Genomic DNA, 18,782 nt, shown 5'->3' with positions numbered 1-18,782 from the left:
CATTCTGTGCATTAATTTTGCATAATTTCTCTTTTGCACATGTTATAAATTAGGGGCCCTAATCTGGTTTACCCACACGTATTTTCATATTCACATTTTCCAGGTTCTACTTTTGGGCAGTTTTGTTTTCAAAACATTTAAAAAAGCATTTTGGGTGCATTTCCAAGATGCACTTTCGGGTCAATTAGAACCTAGTAATATTTTTCTAAGCAGTCACTGGAAGTGCTTAACAGTGTGTAGTTAGGCATGTTTTACCTGACAAGTCTTCTGAATAGGTTTTATGCTTTAAAGAACCAGTACCCCTTCACGTACTATACTGAGCACGTGGCTACTGTGTATGCGATTAGGGGAGTGGGGAAGCTGGAGTTCTGTTCGTGAACTCTTCAATGTAGATCTTTCTGGCTAACAAGTTCTGCTGACTGTCAAAGCAGCCGCATTGACTGTGCTTCCTTTCCAGGAATTCAAGTCCTATCAAGATGTGATTCACCAAATGGGTATACAATGATTATATAGACTGATAAGTGCAGATGTGCCTATTTGTCTTTGGGGGGCAGTTTGGGGTGAATAAAATATATTTGGGCTATGCCTTGACGAATATAGATTGCCTCCCTTGAAGAGAGGATTAGGGTTCATATAGATAGAAAGATAGATAGATATTAGATATAGATATGGATAGATATAAATATAAAATGTGTTATTAAAATCTGTGTAATTAAGATGTATATACATACACATCTTAATTACACAGATTTTAATATGATCTCTGTTGTGGAGTTTCAAATCATAAAGGCAGCCTAATTATACCTTCCCACTGTGATAGTCCCTTACATATGACTTCTCAGGTGCATCAGGTTAAGGTCAAGCTATACAATGAACTCAGCTGTCTGCAAATATACAATCAATGTAGCTTTTGGCCTATGTACATGATGTGGGAATGGCTTCCCTACCCTCTGGCCCATCTGACTCCACAGATCCCTCCCCCTGCCCCCCATTGATCCTTGGACAAACATTGATCTCAAAGTTTTATTTCACTCCTCTTCTGTGTGACAAGGGTGATTTGGTAAAGGAAAGAATCATGGAGGCAATTATTTGTCTAGTGTCCCTTTAAATCTTCAGTTTCTGATAAGGCTGATGATGTAATTTGCTAATATATTCTTTCTAAACTTTTTTATTGAAGTATAGTTGACTTACAATGTTGTGTTAGTTTCTGGTATATAGCATAGTTATTCAGTTATGCACGTATATATTTTTCATATTCTTTTCCATTATAGGTTATTACAAGATATTGAATATAGTTCCCTGTGCTATACAGTAGGACCTTGTTATTTATCTATTTTATATATAGTAGTTAGTATCTGCTAACCCCGAACTCCCAATTTATCTTTTCCCACTCCCTTTCCCCTTTGGTAACCATAAGTTTGTGAGTCCCTTTCTGTTTTGTAAATAAATCAATTTGTATCATTTTTTAGATTCCATGTATAAGTGATATCATATGATATTTGTCTGACTTACTTCACTTAGTGTGATAATCTCTAGGTCCATCCATGATTCTGCAAATGGATTTCATTCTTTTTTTGGCTGGGTAATATATATATATACAAAGGTGTATATATATATACCACAACATCTTTATCTAGTCACCTGCCGATGGACATTTAGGTTGTTTCCATGTCTTGACTATTGTAAATAGTGCTGCTATGAACATTGGGGTGCAGGTGTCTTTTCAATTGAGTTCCCTCCAGATATATGCCCAGGAGTGGGATTGCTAGATCATACGGTAAGTCTATTCGTAGTTTTTTGAGGAATCTCCATACTGTCCTTCATAGTGGCTGCACCAAATTCCATTCCCACCAATATTGTAGGAGGGTTCCTTTTTCTCCACACCTTCTCTTGCATTTATTATTTGTAGACTTTTAAATGATGGCCATTCTGACCCGTGTGAAGTGATACCTCATTGTAGTTTTGATTTGCTTTTCTCTGATAGCTAATATATTCTTGACATTCAATCAAACATCAATACAGAGAAGTTTTCTATTCTGTATATGTTCATTGGTGTATTTTCCATGTACTCATATTTGCCTTTGCAGCGGTTAAAAATAAGTAAATGAAAATGGAGCCATTTAAAGGGCAAGAGTTAAGTGGTAAGGGAAGGAGACAAAAGAAAACGGTGACTGATTACCTTCAACCTCACTGAGTAGTGCTTTTTACATAGGATTCACACATTTCCATGATGACATGAAAACTCAGGTTAAGTTCTACACTAGCATCACCTCCACTTTTAGAGAATCAAGAGTTGATGTATTAACTCTGTTGAAAAGCCTCAAGTTTCTAGGCATAGTAACTGTAACCCAAACCCTCAGTTATTCCAGTTATTCTGCTTTGAGCAGAAAAGTCTACTTGTAACGAAGTAGTAGGGCTAATTCTATTAAGAAAAAAATGAGTCTCCACACAAATAACTTTCATGAACACATTTATTGCGAGTAGCTCTATGGAAAGGCAAGTCAGATATATATATAAACACTATACAGAGTTGCAAGGTTGTCTCCCCAAACTGCAAATGAGATGTTTACAAAGAAAAAAGAATATAAGAGTATTTACAAAGGAAGACAAAGCCAGAGCAACTCAAAGGAGATCTGTGAAGCAGAAATAGCAAATGTAATGAACTGCTGGAACTGTAAAGTTTTAGTTTTTACTGACCAAGTGACTATGTCTGATACCAAATTAAATGTAGAGATCACACACACACAAAAATCGTTCCATCATTGGTTTTTCTTAACAGCAGCATAAACCGGTAGCTGGAAGGTCAGTGATATGTTGGTACACATATTCTGAAAAGATTCTTCCAGCACAATACTGAATAAATTAGTTGTGTCTGTAAACTAAGAAGTAGTGTGAAAAGATTGCATATTTGTTATGCTGTACCTGTGACTATTTGTACCTGTTACTATTTGTACTGTTGTGTATGAGGTTTCCCATTCATTTATTCAGCAAGTGTCACCTCTGTGCTGTACCCTGTCTGCTGGCAGCCTCTGAACCTAATATGCAAGTAAAGCAATATAGCATTTTCCCCCGGATGATCTTCTCTTTCCACAATTCTGAACGATTATGACTTAACTTACTGGAAAATAAAATGGTGACTGACAGAAGGATGGAAAAAGGGCTGCCTGAAGACTGCATTGTTACCACAATGAACAAAAGCCACACTGCATTATTTGATCAGATTGGAAAAAGAGAAGAGTCTGAAGGAACTGATGAAACTGATCCCCTAGCAGTGACCAGTAACTGGAGTAGTGACTGGTACTGCAGCCACATCCTCTCCTCAGCACCGTTCACAAGGGACAAAAAAAAAAAAAAAAAAAAAAAGAGCCCCTCCATCCCTTTGGTTGGTAGGCAAGGAAAAATAACAGAAGTCAACTCGGTTCTTCAGAAAAGTTAGTGTAGCAACACATGTACTATAAGCCTGCTCGAAGATAGAAGTACACGTTCAAAGACGTCAAAACCGAGTGGTGAAAAACTTTAGGTAAATAGTACACTACTTCAAAGTTGCACGTTAAATGCGAAGCAATTTTTTTAAACAGAGTTACACACAACAGGTACATCTACAATCACATGTACACAGGTACACAAAGGTATGCATACACACAAATATGCGCACGCACGTTAGCACTCACACACTTCTACAGACACGCACACCCATCTGTGATATGATGAGGTTTGCCAGTGATGGCACGACAAGTCGTGATTTGTGTGCCACCACGTAACAAAGCTCTAAGCAAGCTTCAAGACCTTTGTACCTATCCTTTGTGATCACCACCTGTTAGTGTCCTGTTCTCAAAGGTCCAGGTTCCTAAAATCTTAATTCAGTTTCCATCAGAGGCAAGCAAAAATGGGAGGGGGGAGCTTGCTCTGATTGTTTGGTTGTTTTTTTTTTTTTAATTTGGTACATCTTACATAGTCTTATTACTCAAAGGGAAACGAGACCTTGTAAGAGGTTCCTTTTGGCTTAAGTTTTCATCAGAATATCGATTGATATGTCCACACTAATTTCTGGAATATGGGAAACTGATTTCTTTATAGGAGCCCTAGGCATAGGAGGGAGGGTGTGTGTCAAGGAAAGAGCCAGAAAGAGGGGAAGAATGGAGGGTGAAAGGGGGAGGCCCAGAGAGGCAGAGAGGGTCTTTGTGAAGAGACTTTTTGAAGAATGTTGCTTCTTTTAGGGGGAAAATGTAGGTTTCAAAAAAAAATTAATGGTTTTGGAAATGCTCAATTGATTTGCAAGCAGAACATCATGGTGATGTATATGAAGAAACAGATCCTCTGTTCCTCAGTTCTGCCTTTAAAACGTTGGAAATGTTCAATCAAGATAGCAGTTTAGGTAACATTTAATGTGGACAGGATGCTGCAGTTTTGTTAATGATCAAAACTGAGATAATCTGCCCTTTGGTCCCGCCTTTAAAATATTAGAAATGTCACATCAAGGTATCAGTCCAGTTGATGTTTAATTCCTTGATCAAGAAACACTGTGTGTATGTACTGTTCAGAAAAAAAAAGATTCCAGATCATACCTACCTTCTTAGGAACATAACCTCATTCTTTTTCTCCTTTTATTTCAAGGGTTTTCAACTTTAAGACTAAATCTAAGTATTATACATGAGTAAAATTGGTATTGGCCACACTTACACATATGTAATTAACATTTTTTAAAAGAGGGAATGAGTTATGAGATGCTTATTTTTATAGTGTTTGTTTCCTTTCAAAGAGACGGATCTAGGAGGGAAACCAGAAAACAAAACCGAAATACAGTGTGAATTTCTCAATTCCAAATCACTGGATCCATAAGGCAGCTGTGTGAATGATCTGTGTTAGGATCATTCAACTGCCAGCATCCACTTGTAGGCTTTTATAAATTCAGGTTGCTTTCTATTCAGAAGCCTGTGAATTCTTTTTCTTTTAGGCAGATCTGGAGTAGACAAAGATGAAATTCCATAAGCATCACCTCTCTTCTAAAATGTGTTTTTGTAGCAATGTAATCACTCTAGGGGGAAAAAAAGATGACAATAAAAGTTACTTTCAGAATTAAAGTGTAAAGCGATCCCCCCCACAAACCCCACCCTGTTCTAAAACAAAACAACAAATAGAACTAGTAGTTTTTGAGAGCCATAGTGAGGAGACTGCCTTGGCATGGAGGTGCCTAACTATGCTGGCTGCCTATGACAAACACCAGCATGAGCCCAGCAAAGCTTCAAGGGCAGTTATTCCTTTTGCTCCCAGGCTGCCAATCTGACTTTTCTGGGGGGTAGCAGCGTTGTAAACATGCATGCACTGCTCTGCTTCCTCTCAGTGGGGCCAGCAAGTAAGCCCAGCACTGGGCAGACCAAGAGAATTTTTTTCTTCTCCTACATGCTTGGTTATGCCTTCGCCAAATTACGTGGCACAAGTCAAAGGATTTCAGCACAGCCTTGGTGATAGCCATAATCACTAAATGTCTAAAAGAGCAAAATCATACCTGCAAAGGAGATTTGCTTGAAATCCCCATCTGTCTAATAAAAAGAAGTTCTGGTATTACTCTCTTGGCCTTCTGCTTATTGAGAGGGTGCATAATCGGGAGTGGGGCAGAGGAAGGGTATCTGGTACATTGAAGAAGGTGCTAGACTGGAGAAGGGATGGGGATAAATGGTCAGCAAATTGATTATGGGATGCGAGTGGTACTTTCAGGTCACATCAAACTACCAAATCTCCTATTTCATTACAGCCACTCTCAGAGAATCCAAGGAGAGCATCCCCCAGAGTAGGCTTCAAGTACAAGATCTTGTATTAAACCAGCAGCATACATTTTAACTATTCATTCTTTCATCAGAGGTTTTTAAAATGTAACAGCTTGCATCTGGGTGAAGCATCAAAGGCCTCCATTCCCCTCCCATGAACTTGTGGTTATTCATCACGATTCGTTGTATAAGGATGTTCAACCACATTAAAAGGTTTAAAAAAAATTAACACCTTAGATAAATAAAGATATGACGTTTTCCTGTCAGCAGTGGGAAATTTTAGATTCTATGTATTTATCAAGTTTACACAGGACGAAAGGTGTCTGTAATAGCAACACATTAACCTTGAGAGTACATACTAGCAACTCAGTTATCCCCTGCAAAATTAGACTGGACTAGCATCATCGAATTTTGAAAATGCTATCAGCTAGAGGTTTTTAACAGAAATTCAAGGTTAGAAAGGTATCACATAAAATTTGGTTTACTATTTTATTTTAATATAAATATATGTTAATCTGTAGTACACGGAATGAGCTTTAAACGGGAATTCTTACTACCCTCTATAATATACTGTATATCGTATGTATTTTTCCTAGAAAATACAAATTAAGCTCCATATAACTATGCCATCAACATTATACTAAGCCTGAAATTCGGGGCACTTGTTGCTATTAGGGTTGTTTTTCTTTCTTCTCTACTTTCTAAAGAATGACATGGGCTACTAAAATTTGTTTCATATTTCAGTTGCTTTCTTATAACACCTACGCAGCAGCAGGGAGTGAATGCTTGATAACACACTAAAACCTAGCAAATACTGGTGTGATTTCAAGTTTACTTTACCAAATATATTTGTCAACTCTTGATTAACCATGCTAGTAGAAAGCAATAATGCAATCGAAAACAAGATAATCCCAAAATAATTTAATTTGCTTTTGAAATGCATTATGGGAACCTGAGCCGCAGATTTACCTTGGTAATCCTGTTTTACTTAGGCCAATATTAAAATGAGTTTACATTCCTGGAGCACATTCCAAAGAACAGCATAGGAAATAACCCAGGAGCTTGCTGGGTGACAAGGGAAAGCAATTCGAGATTAAAACGCCATCAGAAACTGTCTGCAAAATGAATCAAAGGGCTGACAATCATATCTTAGTTCTGTTTCCAGTTCACTTTGATATCAGTCCATCACCAGAAAGGTATATGGCAATGCTTTCAATTATGTGGTTTGATTTTGATGTATTACTTCCACTTGATACTGACCGGTTATAAATAATTACATTATTGGGTCCTCTTACTTTCTGACTACTCAGAGATCTTTGTAATGACAAGTTAATTCCACCCCTTTTAAGGAGCGGTATAATCTTCAAGTTAATTTTTCTCTCTAAGGGAGAAAACCTCAATAGATTCTGATGGGTCAAAACATTTTCCTACCCCTGCCCCTCAAATCCGGCAGGCATCATTTTCTTCTCAAGAACAAACACAGTAAACTTTTCTGTTTCTATTTGTATAATAGAACCTAAACCTAACCATTAATCTTTAATATACAAATAAAGCCTACATGACTTCAATATCCCTGGAAATTTGTAGGGCGAGCTGGGAAGTCCAGTCCTTCAGGACATCCCAGGTCTCTTTATGTGAATCCTCAACCTGCCTCTCTTACAGTGTGGAGTCCAACATGGCAATGGTTCCCCTTCCCAGAGAAGCCCGGACTGTAACTATCCAGTTATTCTCTCATTCTCTTTCCACTCTCCCCAGTCTCATGGCCTTACTTAACTTTTTAACTCCAATCTTCCTAGAACTCAAAAAAAATTGTTTTTAAATTTTTTTGAAAATTTTTCATTCCATTTATTAGTCAACATGCTATCTAGACTGGTGATCACGAACAAGCCGGGCCCGACAAGTAAAGCATTGAGGACGAATGAAAGGGAATGAAGAAAAATGAAAGCCTATACCCTAAAGATGAATGTATAATGATATAGTTATATGATTTAGCTTAGCATCACCTCTGGCTTATATATAGTTTTCTTTTTTTCCAATGAGAACAGATCACCACACCTTTCTGTGCCCTAGAAATCTATTATAGGAAGATGACTCTCTAGAGCTTGACAAAAATCTAAGTGCTGTCCCTCAAGGGTGAAAACTAGCAATACTTGCTGCTAGCCTTACAACACCAATCATACCAGACTACTGTCTCCTTCACAGATGAGAAGATCAAATATGCTTCTCCTCATGGCGGCAACGGTTTTGTGACGGAATGCTCAAAAAATCTGTTAAGGGAAATGGATGACACTTGTAAACCTCCAACTCCTCAAAAGTCAGCTCAATTGTTTCACACCTGCCCTGCGCTGCCCGGCACCACTTATGCGGGTTCACTGCAGTCCTGATTATCTGGGTACAGAGACAGGATTTTCGTCCCAGGTCAGCTTGTCCACTACCTCCCAACAGACACTTGGGCCACTTCACTCTGCTGCCTAGTTACTGCCGACTTAAAGAATGCCAGTTACTAGAATTCTAATATAGGCAGTCTCCAATTTACAAAAGAGACATATTCCAAGGCTCACTGTTTAGCTGAAACTCAGAATAAATTATCCTACAGAAACAATGTTATAAATACATGGTGGATTGGATAGGTTCGTAGGTTCATCTACACATGCCTAGACTAAACCTACGCAGTTCCTGAGCTGAGAGAACTGTTTTGACTGCACCCAGTGGTCACTATTAACATCATTTCCATGGGGAGATGTCTTTGAAGTTTCAACGTGAGACTCCTGGCAAAGGTCTCTTCTAGCCATGGCAATAAGAATAGTGGCCCCTAAGGTCAAGGAGCTGGAATAACTCGGGGCAGGGTAGCAATAGAAACTATGGTAAGAGCTGCAGCCACAATAAGGAGTCCTTCGTGGCTGTGTGTGTTGGAGGGGGCGGTATCCTGAGGGTGAGGACAGTATTGATATGCCTTCAAGGCTGGAGACACAATGTACAAAAAAGCAGGAGTTTAAAAAATCACATTTCTTGGTCAGATTTTCAAGGGGACTGTGGGTGCCCATGTGAATAATTTTCCAGATGAATTTAGAGACCGACTTCATTGATAGTCTCTCTGTAAGTGTCCACTCTACGGTAGAAAATGAGTAATCATAGAGAGGGAAATTCTATAAATCGTGAAAACTAGCTAAAGTGACAGCAATTTATGGGGAACTGGATATTCGGTAAATCCAGAAGGTCTGGCTAGCATCAAACATATTGTGGTCAATCCAACCATGAAAACAGCTTTAAACACCGGCCCAGCTGCCTCCGTGCCAACCAGTGACAGTAGAGCAGGCAGCACAGCCCAGGACCTGCAGAACAAGCAGTGCTGCAAGGAAGCCTGTCCCTGCGAGCAGGCGGTGAACAGGGCGAGCATCGTCTGGGGAAGTAAGCCCCCCATGGGCCCTGCGGGCCTCCCAGAGTGGCCCTCACCTTTACGGCCAGAGAGAGGCTGGGAAAGGGCATGTTTTCCTGAAATGAGAGACGCAAGTTTGGCAAAGGGCACGGTGAGGGTAAGACGTAATGCAACCAATGCAACCCTAACCAAAAGAATGTGGAAAAGAATATATATATGTACATGTAGAATTGAATCACTATACACCAGAAACTAACACACATTGTAAATCAACTATACTTCAAAAGAAAAAAAAAAAAGAAAGAAAGAAAGAAAGAAAGAAATAGGATGTCAGGAAGCTGGGGGAAAATAGCAATAACTTTCTCCTTTCATGAAATAAATATTTAAGTACATATTTTCCATTAATTCAAAAAGGAATTAAGCCCTCAGCCAGAAATTGTAAGGCATCCTCTAACAGAAGGCAAATCTAAACGATGACATATATCTACATTAAAAAAAAATCTTTACAAATTCCTGTGTCTCAAGTACAGCCTACCATTTCCAAAAGAAGATGGAAATTGAAGACCTGTCGCTGCACAACTGATAACCGATGCAGAATTGCTGGAGAATATATTTTAATTTCGTATGGTAAGTGCGTTATCTTGGCAATTTTATCAATAGCTTTAAAATGAGCAGTCTAATAGCTGTGGTAAAAACTGAGTGTGCTGTAATGTATTCATTTCATTATTATAAAAGGTAGCCTTTTTCATCTCTCATTTCTTACTCAGGACCAAGCAGCGTTTTCCAGTAAATGATCCTCACCATCTAAGAGCCTGACAGCACCTCTTAGACAAAACATACTGCAGGCTTTAATTAAGTATTTTACAAAAGCTCTTTTCCAATACTGCCAATAAAATGTCTGAGCTATTTTTACATAGTCTTAAAGCATTAAAAAAAAAGGTGCTAAACAAAATGAATTTAATTTTAAACAGGGATTTTTATGTCCCAAGGAGAGGATTTGATTTTCAAGGCTTCAAAATGCTACTTGCCTGACTGCCAAAAGCAAATCTACTTTTTAAACAAATGAAGAGCATCTATTTCGACAGCGCTTTTCCCTCCACCTATCTCATTTTATCCCATTTTGCCCAACATGATGGTGCAGATTCGAGTATCAGATTTTATACATATGGAAAAATAAAATTAAAAGACTTTTTGCTGTAAGTGACAAATGTCAACGGATTATTAGGAAAATCACACATATCTAACTTCAGTTAAGGAAATGACCATTAATGGAAGTTTACTGAATGTCCCCCTCATTTCATTTTTATTCCTTTCAACACTTCCGTGGGATCCAAATAGATAAACACGCTATTTGTGTCATTCAATTCCAGAACAGGTCGAATTCTTGTATTCTAAAGCTATGGCAAACAGTTCAATGTAATGAACATTACCCAAGCTCTGGCGGATGGTTCACAGTTTTAACACTCTGATTAAGTAAATTACAACAAAATTGGATACTATCAACTTTGAGAAAACTTGTAAATGTTCCCAATCCTTGCCTGTGTCATAATCTTTCATCAATAGGAAAATAACAGATTTTGAACATCTGATGAAGGGGCAGTGTGGTGTTTTGGGTGGAGCACTGGGCTTGAAATCAGATGAATGGGTTTGATTTTTTAACTCGACCACTTACCTCTTTGACCATGAGAAAATCCTTAACACCGGCTTCAGTTCCAGTACCTACCATCCCCCAGTAAAATAATGAATGTAAATGTGCTTTGCAAATTATAAGGCAATATGCAGCTGTAAAGCATTTCCTCAATCAGTAAGTTGACAAGTTAACAGCAATACCTTATAATCACACACAATATTCCTTGTTTTTCCCTATACTGGTTACCCTTATGTATTCCATCATGAAAATTTGGGGGTCACTCTAAGAAGCCCAAATTTGTTCCCAAAGCAGCTCCCTGCCAATGACTCTGAAGTATTTTGGTTCATGTTTGGCAATTAGGGAGAGGAAAAGAAAGTAAGGTATCTTGTTTGAGTTTTTATGCATGTGTGATACTCTGCTGTGTTCAATTAAAGTCCTAGTCCTTGTTTAAAGGAGATATTTTGCTAGTGGCCACAATTTTTATCCTAGAAGCATCACTCTTAAAATAGAGTGAATACAAATGAATAATGACTGCCAATAACTTTAGTTAATTTTAATTGAATGAAGTCTTCTTTAATTATTATAGATCAAACACCTCTACTTCAAATGACTGTCCAGTTTTTTGTGTGTGGGTGGGGATGAATGTTGCCTAAAATAAGTGACCCATCAATGGTGACTGAGAAATCTCTACTATATGGAGATTTTATTCTAGTAATTTATAAAAAATAAGTCCAATACAGCAAAAAAAAATTTGCTCTCGGCACCTAGAATTTATAGCAAGAGGATTTGGCAGTAGTGCACTGAAAAGAAGCTTATACCTCCTTCATGTTAATAACAGTGTCTAAAATTTCAAAAGGTAATTACTACAGATTTTTTTCTGCTTTTTAATACCAAGTGCTATTATAACATTACTAATTTGGCTGGCCAATTCTCTCACTCCTCCTAGAGCTGATCTTATGTTCCCATCTCTGAAATGGAAAAATCAGTGAATTTTTAACCTTAACTCCCTTTAAACTATAAAATTTACATCAGATACAGCAGTAAAAGAGACAAAAATGCACTCGTGGGTCAAGAGTGAGACTAAACCATATGGGAAATTGCATTCTCCTCCTAAATGCTAATATTTATAACTCATGTGTTGGAAATCCTAAGACTTCACACTTTTAAAATTATTTCATTTTTAAGAGTCAAGTCCAGGTTATATTTCTGAGAGCTTCTTTCTAATTCCCTTGAACAAATGGCTTTAAAGTATTAGATGCAATGTGACTGTAGGTGAATGAGATTATATACTAATTTCAGGTTATATGAAAAACGTTATCTCGATGCCTACAGTCTCGCTTCATTTGACTTAAGTTACAAACAGACCCCAATCATAAAGAGGCCAACACTGGACAAGCATGTAAACCATTTTAAAGGAAAGTAGTGACTAACCGAAAAGTGGGATCGGGGGACACAGAATTTTAATTTTGCTTTGTGTTTCTAAAGGTAATAAAAATGATAACAGTAACAACAATAATAATAGTTGTGTAACAAATCAGGTACAACACTTACTCCGTGCCAGGCACTGTTCTAAGCATTTGCCATAAATTAAAATTACCCTGGGGGATACATAACTCCTAATAAAGACTGTGCCTTTGTTCTTTTGTCAAAGCAGATTTATTGTTTTCTGACATGATCTCTTTTTTTCATGTTAGATAGGAAGGTGAAGGGAGATCAGAAATGGGTGAAAATGTTTCCATAGCCCCAAAATGCTCAAAATTATCCAGCCTGTTCTTAACACTTCACAGGCAACATTGTACCATATCAATTTACATGAAAATGGTAGCAAAAGACATTTCCTTCAATGAGTTCCTTCTGTATATCCTTCCTTTTATACATCTCAGCAAATTATGTGTCTTAATCACTCTTGGTCTCAATCATTTTTGCAAGAAACTAAATCATCTGTTCAAACTGTTGAATCTGCAGTGCTTGTTAATCCAACGACAAAATAAAAATATTTTCTATTTGTAAAGTGCTGTAAAGGTCCAAAGTGCTTCCACATTCACTCTCTTGTTTCAACCTAAGCACCAACCTCCCTGTGAGATACAGCCTCCTTGCTATAGGTACTCAATAAAGTTAGGCACTTGCTCAGTGAACAATGCGTTTAGGGAACATTAAACCTCAAACATAGCTATAAAGTTATTTGAAGTTATTTATAAATCAGTAACTTATGCTAAAATAGTGATAATTATTTGAGGATCTAGATAATCTTTGGGAAGCCAGGGTGTTTTTCTTTTTTTAAGGAACAAAGGAATTTTCACTAATTTTAATCTTTGCTTAAGCAGAGTAGTGGAAAGTGTAGACAAACCTCTATGAACACTGGCCCTTTCCAAAGTACTGCAGTGACACAGACAGCAATGAACACTTACATTAGTATCATAAATGGGGTCTTCAGCAGTTAGACTCAAACAATAGTTTAAGGCCAATTTCCAGGTGTGCTTTACAGAATAAAAAATAGAGCTGTTCTTGAAAAGCTGGTTATGAATTAAATCCTTGGAAAAAGAATTATATATTTTAAATGCATAGTACTGGTAGTAGTGGTGATCCTGTGTGTGTGTGTGTGCACGCGCACGTGTGTGTGTGTGTGCGCGCGCGCGCGCGCGCGCGCGGGTTGGGGGGGGAGCTCACAATTTAAAGGAGATCTGCAAGCCAAAGCATCCTTTTGTCGTTTTAATGATCACTCTTTAATGTGTCCGTGCTGCAGACGTGAGTTTTTGTATGGCAAGTTTTCTAAAGCAGGGGGAGAGAGGGGAGGGGGACTACACCTGCACTAAATAGGGAGCTTGTTAGGTGACTGTTGTGATCAGTCCCCGACTTGTTCTGCCTGATCGAGCACAGTGGGCAGAGATCCAATCACAAAAGCATTCCACACAGCAAGCAAAGCAAAAATCTTCACTAAACTGACTACTGGAATGAAAACTGCTGGGGTCCATCCCTCCTCTTCACTGGAAAAGAAGGACATTCTGGTAAAGAGGGAAGGCAGTCGAGACTATGGAGACATCATCTTCCAAAATCATTTCTTGAGAATGTCTCCAGACACATTGGTAACAACACTGCACAATGTACACAGTAGATTTACTTGAAGTCTTATTTTCAAGTCTGACAGATTCTATTCTTTCTTATTTCTTCCTTTGAAAAAGTAACCCTTTAAAAAAGCTTGCAATGTTCCAGGGTAGGCTGCCCCTGGGGTCAGGTCTTCCTCCGGCCTTATTATATTGCTTTACTGGATTGCCCAGAAGACGCAGCAATTAGAATGTTTTAAATGCTTTTTAAACCTTTCAAGCAATATTCATACTCATTAGCATGTTGTCACCATACCCTGTTTGGGGGGAGTTATGAAGAAAATGAGGCACAGCAAAGGTGAACTTGCCTGTCACTATTAGTGACATAGAAAAGAAATGCTCAAGGTTCCTGGCTATTCATCCTGTGTAAAAACAAAACAAATCAACACAAAAAAACACATTCCAGAGCCAAATACCCTCTTCTTTTAATCACCTGTTGTTTTGGATTATTTACGTTTTGTTCCCTGCAGACATTCCAGCTAACAATTGAGGTTTAACCTTGGTGAATCACAGCAAACCAGCATAACAATGACTGCTTTTTAAAAAGTAACTTTCAGAGGAGAATGTCATCCTCCCCCAAATGTTAACAGTTGACTGTTATTGCTTAATATTCGACGCTCTTATTAATTTTCCTATCATTAAATATGTGCATTTGTAGAAAAGCCGCTTTAACTTGTTGATTTGAAAATGAGTTGATGGGATTCAGTTTACGACGTCCTGTTTGCATAAAGCATTACGCGTTAGGGAAGGATATTTGAAAGCATCCACATGCTACAGATCTGTAAGTTTTAACTACTCCTAAAATGCAGAATCAATGTTTAATTGATAATCGGTTCTTTCTAGATACAGAAACTTAGATGAGAAGTTAAGTTTTTGTAAAGATCACAAGGTATTGCATGGATAATTAAAACTGAATTCTACTTTCCATGCTAAATAAGCACCGGTGAATGAAATAGTAACTCATCTTTTCCTAACACTGTAGACAGAGTAGTGTATCGATTCATTAAGCAACAACTATTAACTTTGGGGAAATGAATTCTAAAATTACCAACCTCTTTGGGGAGAGTCGAACTTCTTGTTGTCAGGTCTGGCAAAGTCCATCCTCACGTACTTGTCGTCGTTGTCAGAATCGTCTCGCTCTAGGGGGCTCCGCACCCGGCCGCGGCCAGGCGATGGAGGGGGAGCGGCAGCTGCAGCGGCAGCCCCGCCGGCCCCATTCTCACCTCCGGCAGAGTCTGCCGATGGGTTTGGGGCTCTAGGGTTCGAGCCACCCGCAGCGTCTCGGGGCCCCCTTACCGCTTCGGCACCCGCAGCATTCGCAACAGGTTGGAACCAGCGGGCAGAGGCGGAGTCAAATCCAGCAGCGGCCTCCAAGCCCGCAGCCGCTGCGCCGATGCCCGGGGCCGCGACGAGGGCGGAGGCGGCGGCTAAAGCCCGGCCCACGGGTAAGGCTGGCGCGGCGGTCGCCGCCGATGCGAAGGAGGCGGAGAGATCTCTCTCCAGGTTGTCGGTTGGGAAAGCCGAGACAGCGGCTCTGGCGGATGCAGAGAAACTTTGCGAGCGGCTTTGAGGGCGTCTTCTCTCTAGCTGTCCTTCCAACAGCAGCCTAGCTACAGGTGGTGGCTCCGAGCAGCGGCTAGGGGAGAGAGAAATGTCCATACAGCACTCCGAAAATGGGTCGACCACGTAGATTCGACCTGTTTCAGCATCGTAGCGAATGGCACTGTCAGCAAAAGGCACGGCTGGTGTCATCGCTGGGTTGAAAATCACTTCAATGTAGTCACCTTCTTCCTCATTAGCATCATTACCTGTAGCACTGGGAGGAAGAGGCGGAAGTGGCCACCTAGCACCGTCCAGAGAGAAGGGGTTGGCACCTGGAATAGCTCTTAAAAGATCTGAGAGGTCGTTTGCTGGATTTGGAAATGGCACTCCGAACTTCACATTCACGTAATTAGAAAAGGCGAACTGTCTGGGGTCGGCAATTATGCCCCACAAATCTGGCAGTCTTTGAATACGAGGAGCTGGCGTATTCCTGTCTCTCTTGGGGAAGTCAATGTTGACGTAGTCGCTAGCACTGTCAACTTCTTTCTGCTCATGTGTGGGCTTTTGTGGTTTTGGCTTGATTTTATTTCCTTTTGTAATAAAAGAAAGTCGGTTAGGTCTCTTAGCCTTGTTCTTGGGGGGCCCATCACCTGAAGGCTTTGAAGGTGATCCTCCGTCTCTAGGCTTTGAGAATGACCCCGCAACTGAAGGCTTTGAAGCTACATCTTCGGGGCCACCGGTAGATGAGGCTTCTTTGTCAAGGCCCTTCCCCAGGAATTTTCCAGGTAACATTGGTACATACTCACTGTGGTCACTCCGTCCCAGCGGGGAGCTCCGAAAAGGATTTGGCAGAGAGAAGTAGGAGCTCCAACTTTTGGAGGAAGAGCCTCCCTGGGGACTTCTGGGGTTTTTTGGAATTGCACCAGCTCCAGGAGCCATAAACATGTAGTCACTGTCACTGTCATTGTCCTTTGAGTCATCCTCTTTATCAGGATCAGGGACTTTTGGAGGGCTTGGGGCAGGTGGTGGGCTCACTCTGGGAAACATCATCATGTAACCCCTCGAATCTTCAAAAGGTGATCGAGAGTGGCGCTTTTTCGAAGAAGAGACATTTTGAGGAGCCATTGGCATATAATCACTGGAGCTTGCGAGAGGGGCAGCCACCCCTGGCCTCATTGGCACATATGGGTCATCCTCATCTTCATCAAAAGCTCTGGCTCTGTAAGGACCCCGAGCTGCACCTTCTGGGGTCTCTGTGTCTTTAACTTCTTTGGCTTCTTTGCGTTCTTTTGTGGCTCCTCTGTCGGCACAGAAATAAAGTCGGAACCTTCCTCCAGACTTCCCTTTCCCACCAGTTGCTGCAACTGGCGGGGGTGGAGGGGGAGGTGGTAGAGGTGGTGGCATTTGCTGTTGCTTGCTCTGAGTTAATTTGCCAAAGTAGGATCTTTTCTTCAGAGATTTCCCACGTTCACCATCGCCATCCGAGCCTTTGCCACTTCCTGAGCCTTTGCCCCCACCAGAGTTCTTGCCACCACCTGAGCCATGACCATCTCCAGGCCCCTGGCCACGGCCTGAGCCGTGTCCACCTCCAGCTCCCTGACCACTGCCTGAGCCGTGCCCACCGGTGGTACCCTGGCCATCTCCTGAGCACTGGTTTCCTCCTGCACCTTGGCCCCTGGATCCCTGGCCACTTGAGCCCTGGCTGCCACTTGAGCCCTGGCCACTTCCAGAGCCGTGCCCCCTGCCTGAGCACTGGTTTCCTCCTGAGCTCTGGCTACTGGAGCCTTGGCCACTCGAACCCTGTCCACCTCCTGAGCCTCGGCCATTTCCTGAGCCCCAGTTGTTCATGGGCATATAGTCGCCTCTGTTTCCTTCCTGATCCTCTTTGCCCTGAGGACTGCCTTCTTCCCCAGAGTTGCCAGAGCCGGAACCAGATGCTTCAGAAGACAGGCAAGTTCCCTCGTTGGGGGCTTCTGGGTGCGGGGCACGCACAGGGCTGGGTGCTAAGCGCCGAAAAAAGCCAGCTGGCACTGAAATTGCTCTCCTGGACCTGCGCGTTCTGGGCAGGTGCAGTCTTCCTCGCCTGGAAGGGGGCACAGGCTCACTGGGTGTTATGCAGCGCCTGGTGAGGAGCATCTCGTCTTCCCCGTCACCGATGGCTCTGAGGTGGCAAAACTGCTCAAAGCGGGACCTTCTGAGCCAGCCGCTGGGTTCCAGCGGCAGCATGTCCAGGTGCCTCCTAGCGGACAGCAGGGTTAACAGGTGGGCGCCGATGCTGATGCTGTAGCTGCGGCAGCGGGCTCTGTATTCGTCTGCACACAAGGCTCTCATCTTCTCCAAAAATAGCTCGTGCATGTTTTGGGCCACCACACAGTCATCGACCTGCATCCAGAGCTCTCCTGGGCCGATGACGGTGGACCTGCCGACTTCCAAGAAGAAATACTGCTCCGAGTGCCCGCAGCGACGGATGCTCAGGAGCTGGACGACCACGCTGGCCACTTCGGTATTTAGCCTCACAAACACAACCTCCTCGTCGGTAAGACATAGCCGGAACACGCCGCTCAGCTCTTTCCTGTGCCCCAGCCCCCTGGGTTTGACTATTACCTGCCACACATCTTTGTAGAAGGGTGGCTCCGCCGCCGCTGCAGCCGCCAGCGCCGCCGGTTCTCCATCCGGCTGCGCGCCGGGCGTGCCGCAGCGGCGGCGCTTGCTCTCGAGGATGAGGCGGCTGAGCAGCAAGTACCAGCTCTCTTGCTCCGACTCGTTCTCGGCCACCATAGCGAAGTACTCGTCCTGGGTGAAAAGAGCGATGAGGTGTCGGTACCTTGCGTCGGCCCGCTGGCTCACAGAGAAGCACTGGTACAGGGTAATCACGCGCCGCGGTGGGATGAGCGCGGGGACCGCGGCGCCAGAGGCGGCCGCCGCCGCTGCAGCCGCCGCGGCGCGGACACTGTGCCGGAACTTCCTGGCATTTTCGTAGTATTCCAGCCGAGCTGGGGCGTCGGCGGTCTCGAGTTTGAGCACGAAGTAGCGCCTGTGCCCATGCTTCTGCTTCCGCAGGTAGCCGCGTTTGCAGACTTCGTCCCCGACGGGGAGGTCCTCCTCATCGGACTCGGAGTCTGACCGGGAGCCAGTGGCCGTGGAGAGCCACATGGCTCCCGGACAAGACGACCCGGACCCAATGAGTGCGGTCGGGGTTCCCGAGGAAAGAAGTGGGGTGGTCGCCACCGCAGCTAGAGCTGCCGCCGTTGCCGCTGCTGCCGCTCTCAGCCTCCTTGTCGCCTGGTCGCGAGCGAAGGAGCAACTCGCCATGGTGATGCACGATGGTTTTAAGGTGAGCAAGGAGGAGGGGGGGCTCGGGGAAGGGA

General features: G+C 42.3%; 1 protein-coding gene across 2 annotated transcripts; it reads right to left on the bottom strand.

The window, feature by feature from the left end:
• Positions 1 to 2,453: 2,453 nt before the first annotated feature.
• Positions 2,454 to 18,736, bottom strand: IRS4 (insulin receptor substrate 4). 2 transcript variants are annotated; one of them, XM_074359166.1, is made up of 3 exons: positions 14,925 to 18,736; positions 7,946 to 8,032; positions 2,454 to 5,035 (listed from the first exon to the last, which is right to left on the bottom strand). In XM_074359166.1, exons 1-2 carry the CDS (start codon positions 18,724 to 18,726, stop codon positions 7,977 to 7,979), a joined length of 3,858 nt encoding a protein of 1,285 aa, XP_074215267.1. In that variant the 5' UTR covers positions 18,727 to 18,736; the 3' UTR covers positions 2,454 to 5,035; positions 7,946 to 7,976. The 2 variants fall into 2 exon arrangements, with proteins under 2 accessions (XP_074215267.1, XP_074215268.1); XM_074359167.1 differs by lacking the exon at positions 7,946 to 8,032 and having other exon boundaries at positions 4,902 to 5,035.
• Between the last annotated feature and the right edge of the window lie 46 nt (positions 18,737 to 18,782).

The sequence above is a fragment of the Camelus bactrianus genome, chromosome X (genome assembly GCF_048773025.1).
Source record: "Camelus bactrianus isolate YW-2024 breed Bactrian camel chromosome X, ASM4877302v1, whole genome shotgun sequence".
NCBI classification, from domain to species: domain Eukaryota; kingdom Metazoa; phylum Chordata; class Mammalia; order Artiodactyla; family Camelidae; genus Camelus; species Camelus bactrianus.
The sequence above is the reverse complement of the archived record's forward strand: the minus strand, read 5'-3'. Positions and strand labels throughout refer to the sequence as shown.

Coding starts and splice junctions, on each gene's coding strand:
- IRS4 (XM_074359166.1), bottom strand. CDS start 18,726: ATGGCGAGTTGCTCCTTCGCTCGCGACCAGGCGACAAGGAGGCTGAGA. Junction 8,033..14,924: donor GTTCGACTCTCCCCAAAGAG/GTTGGTAATTTT, acceptor TTCCCTTAACAG/ATTTTTTGAGCATTCCGTCA.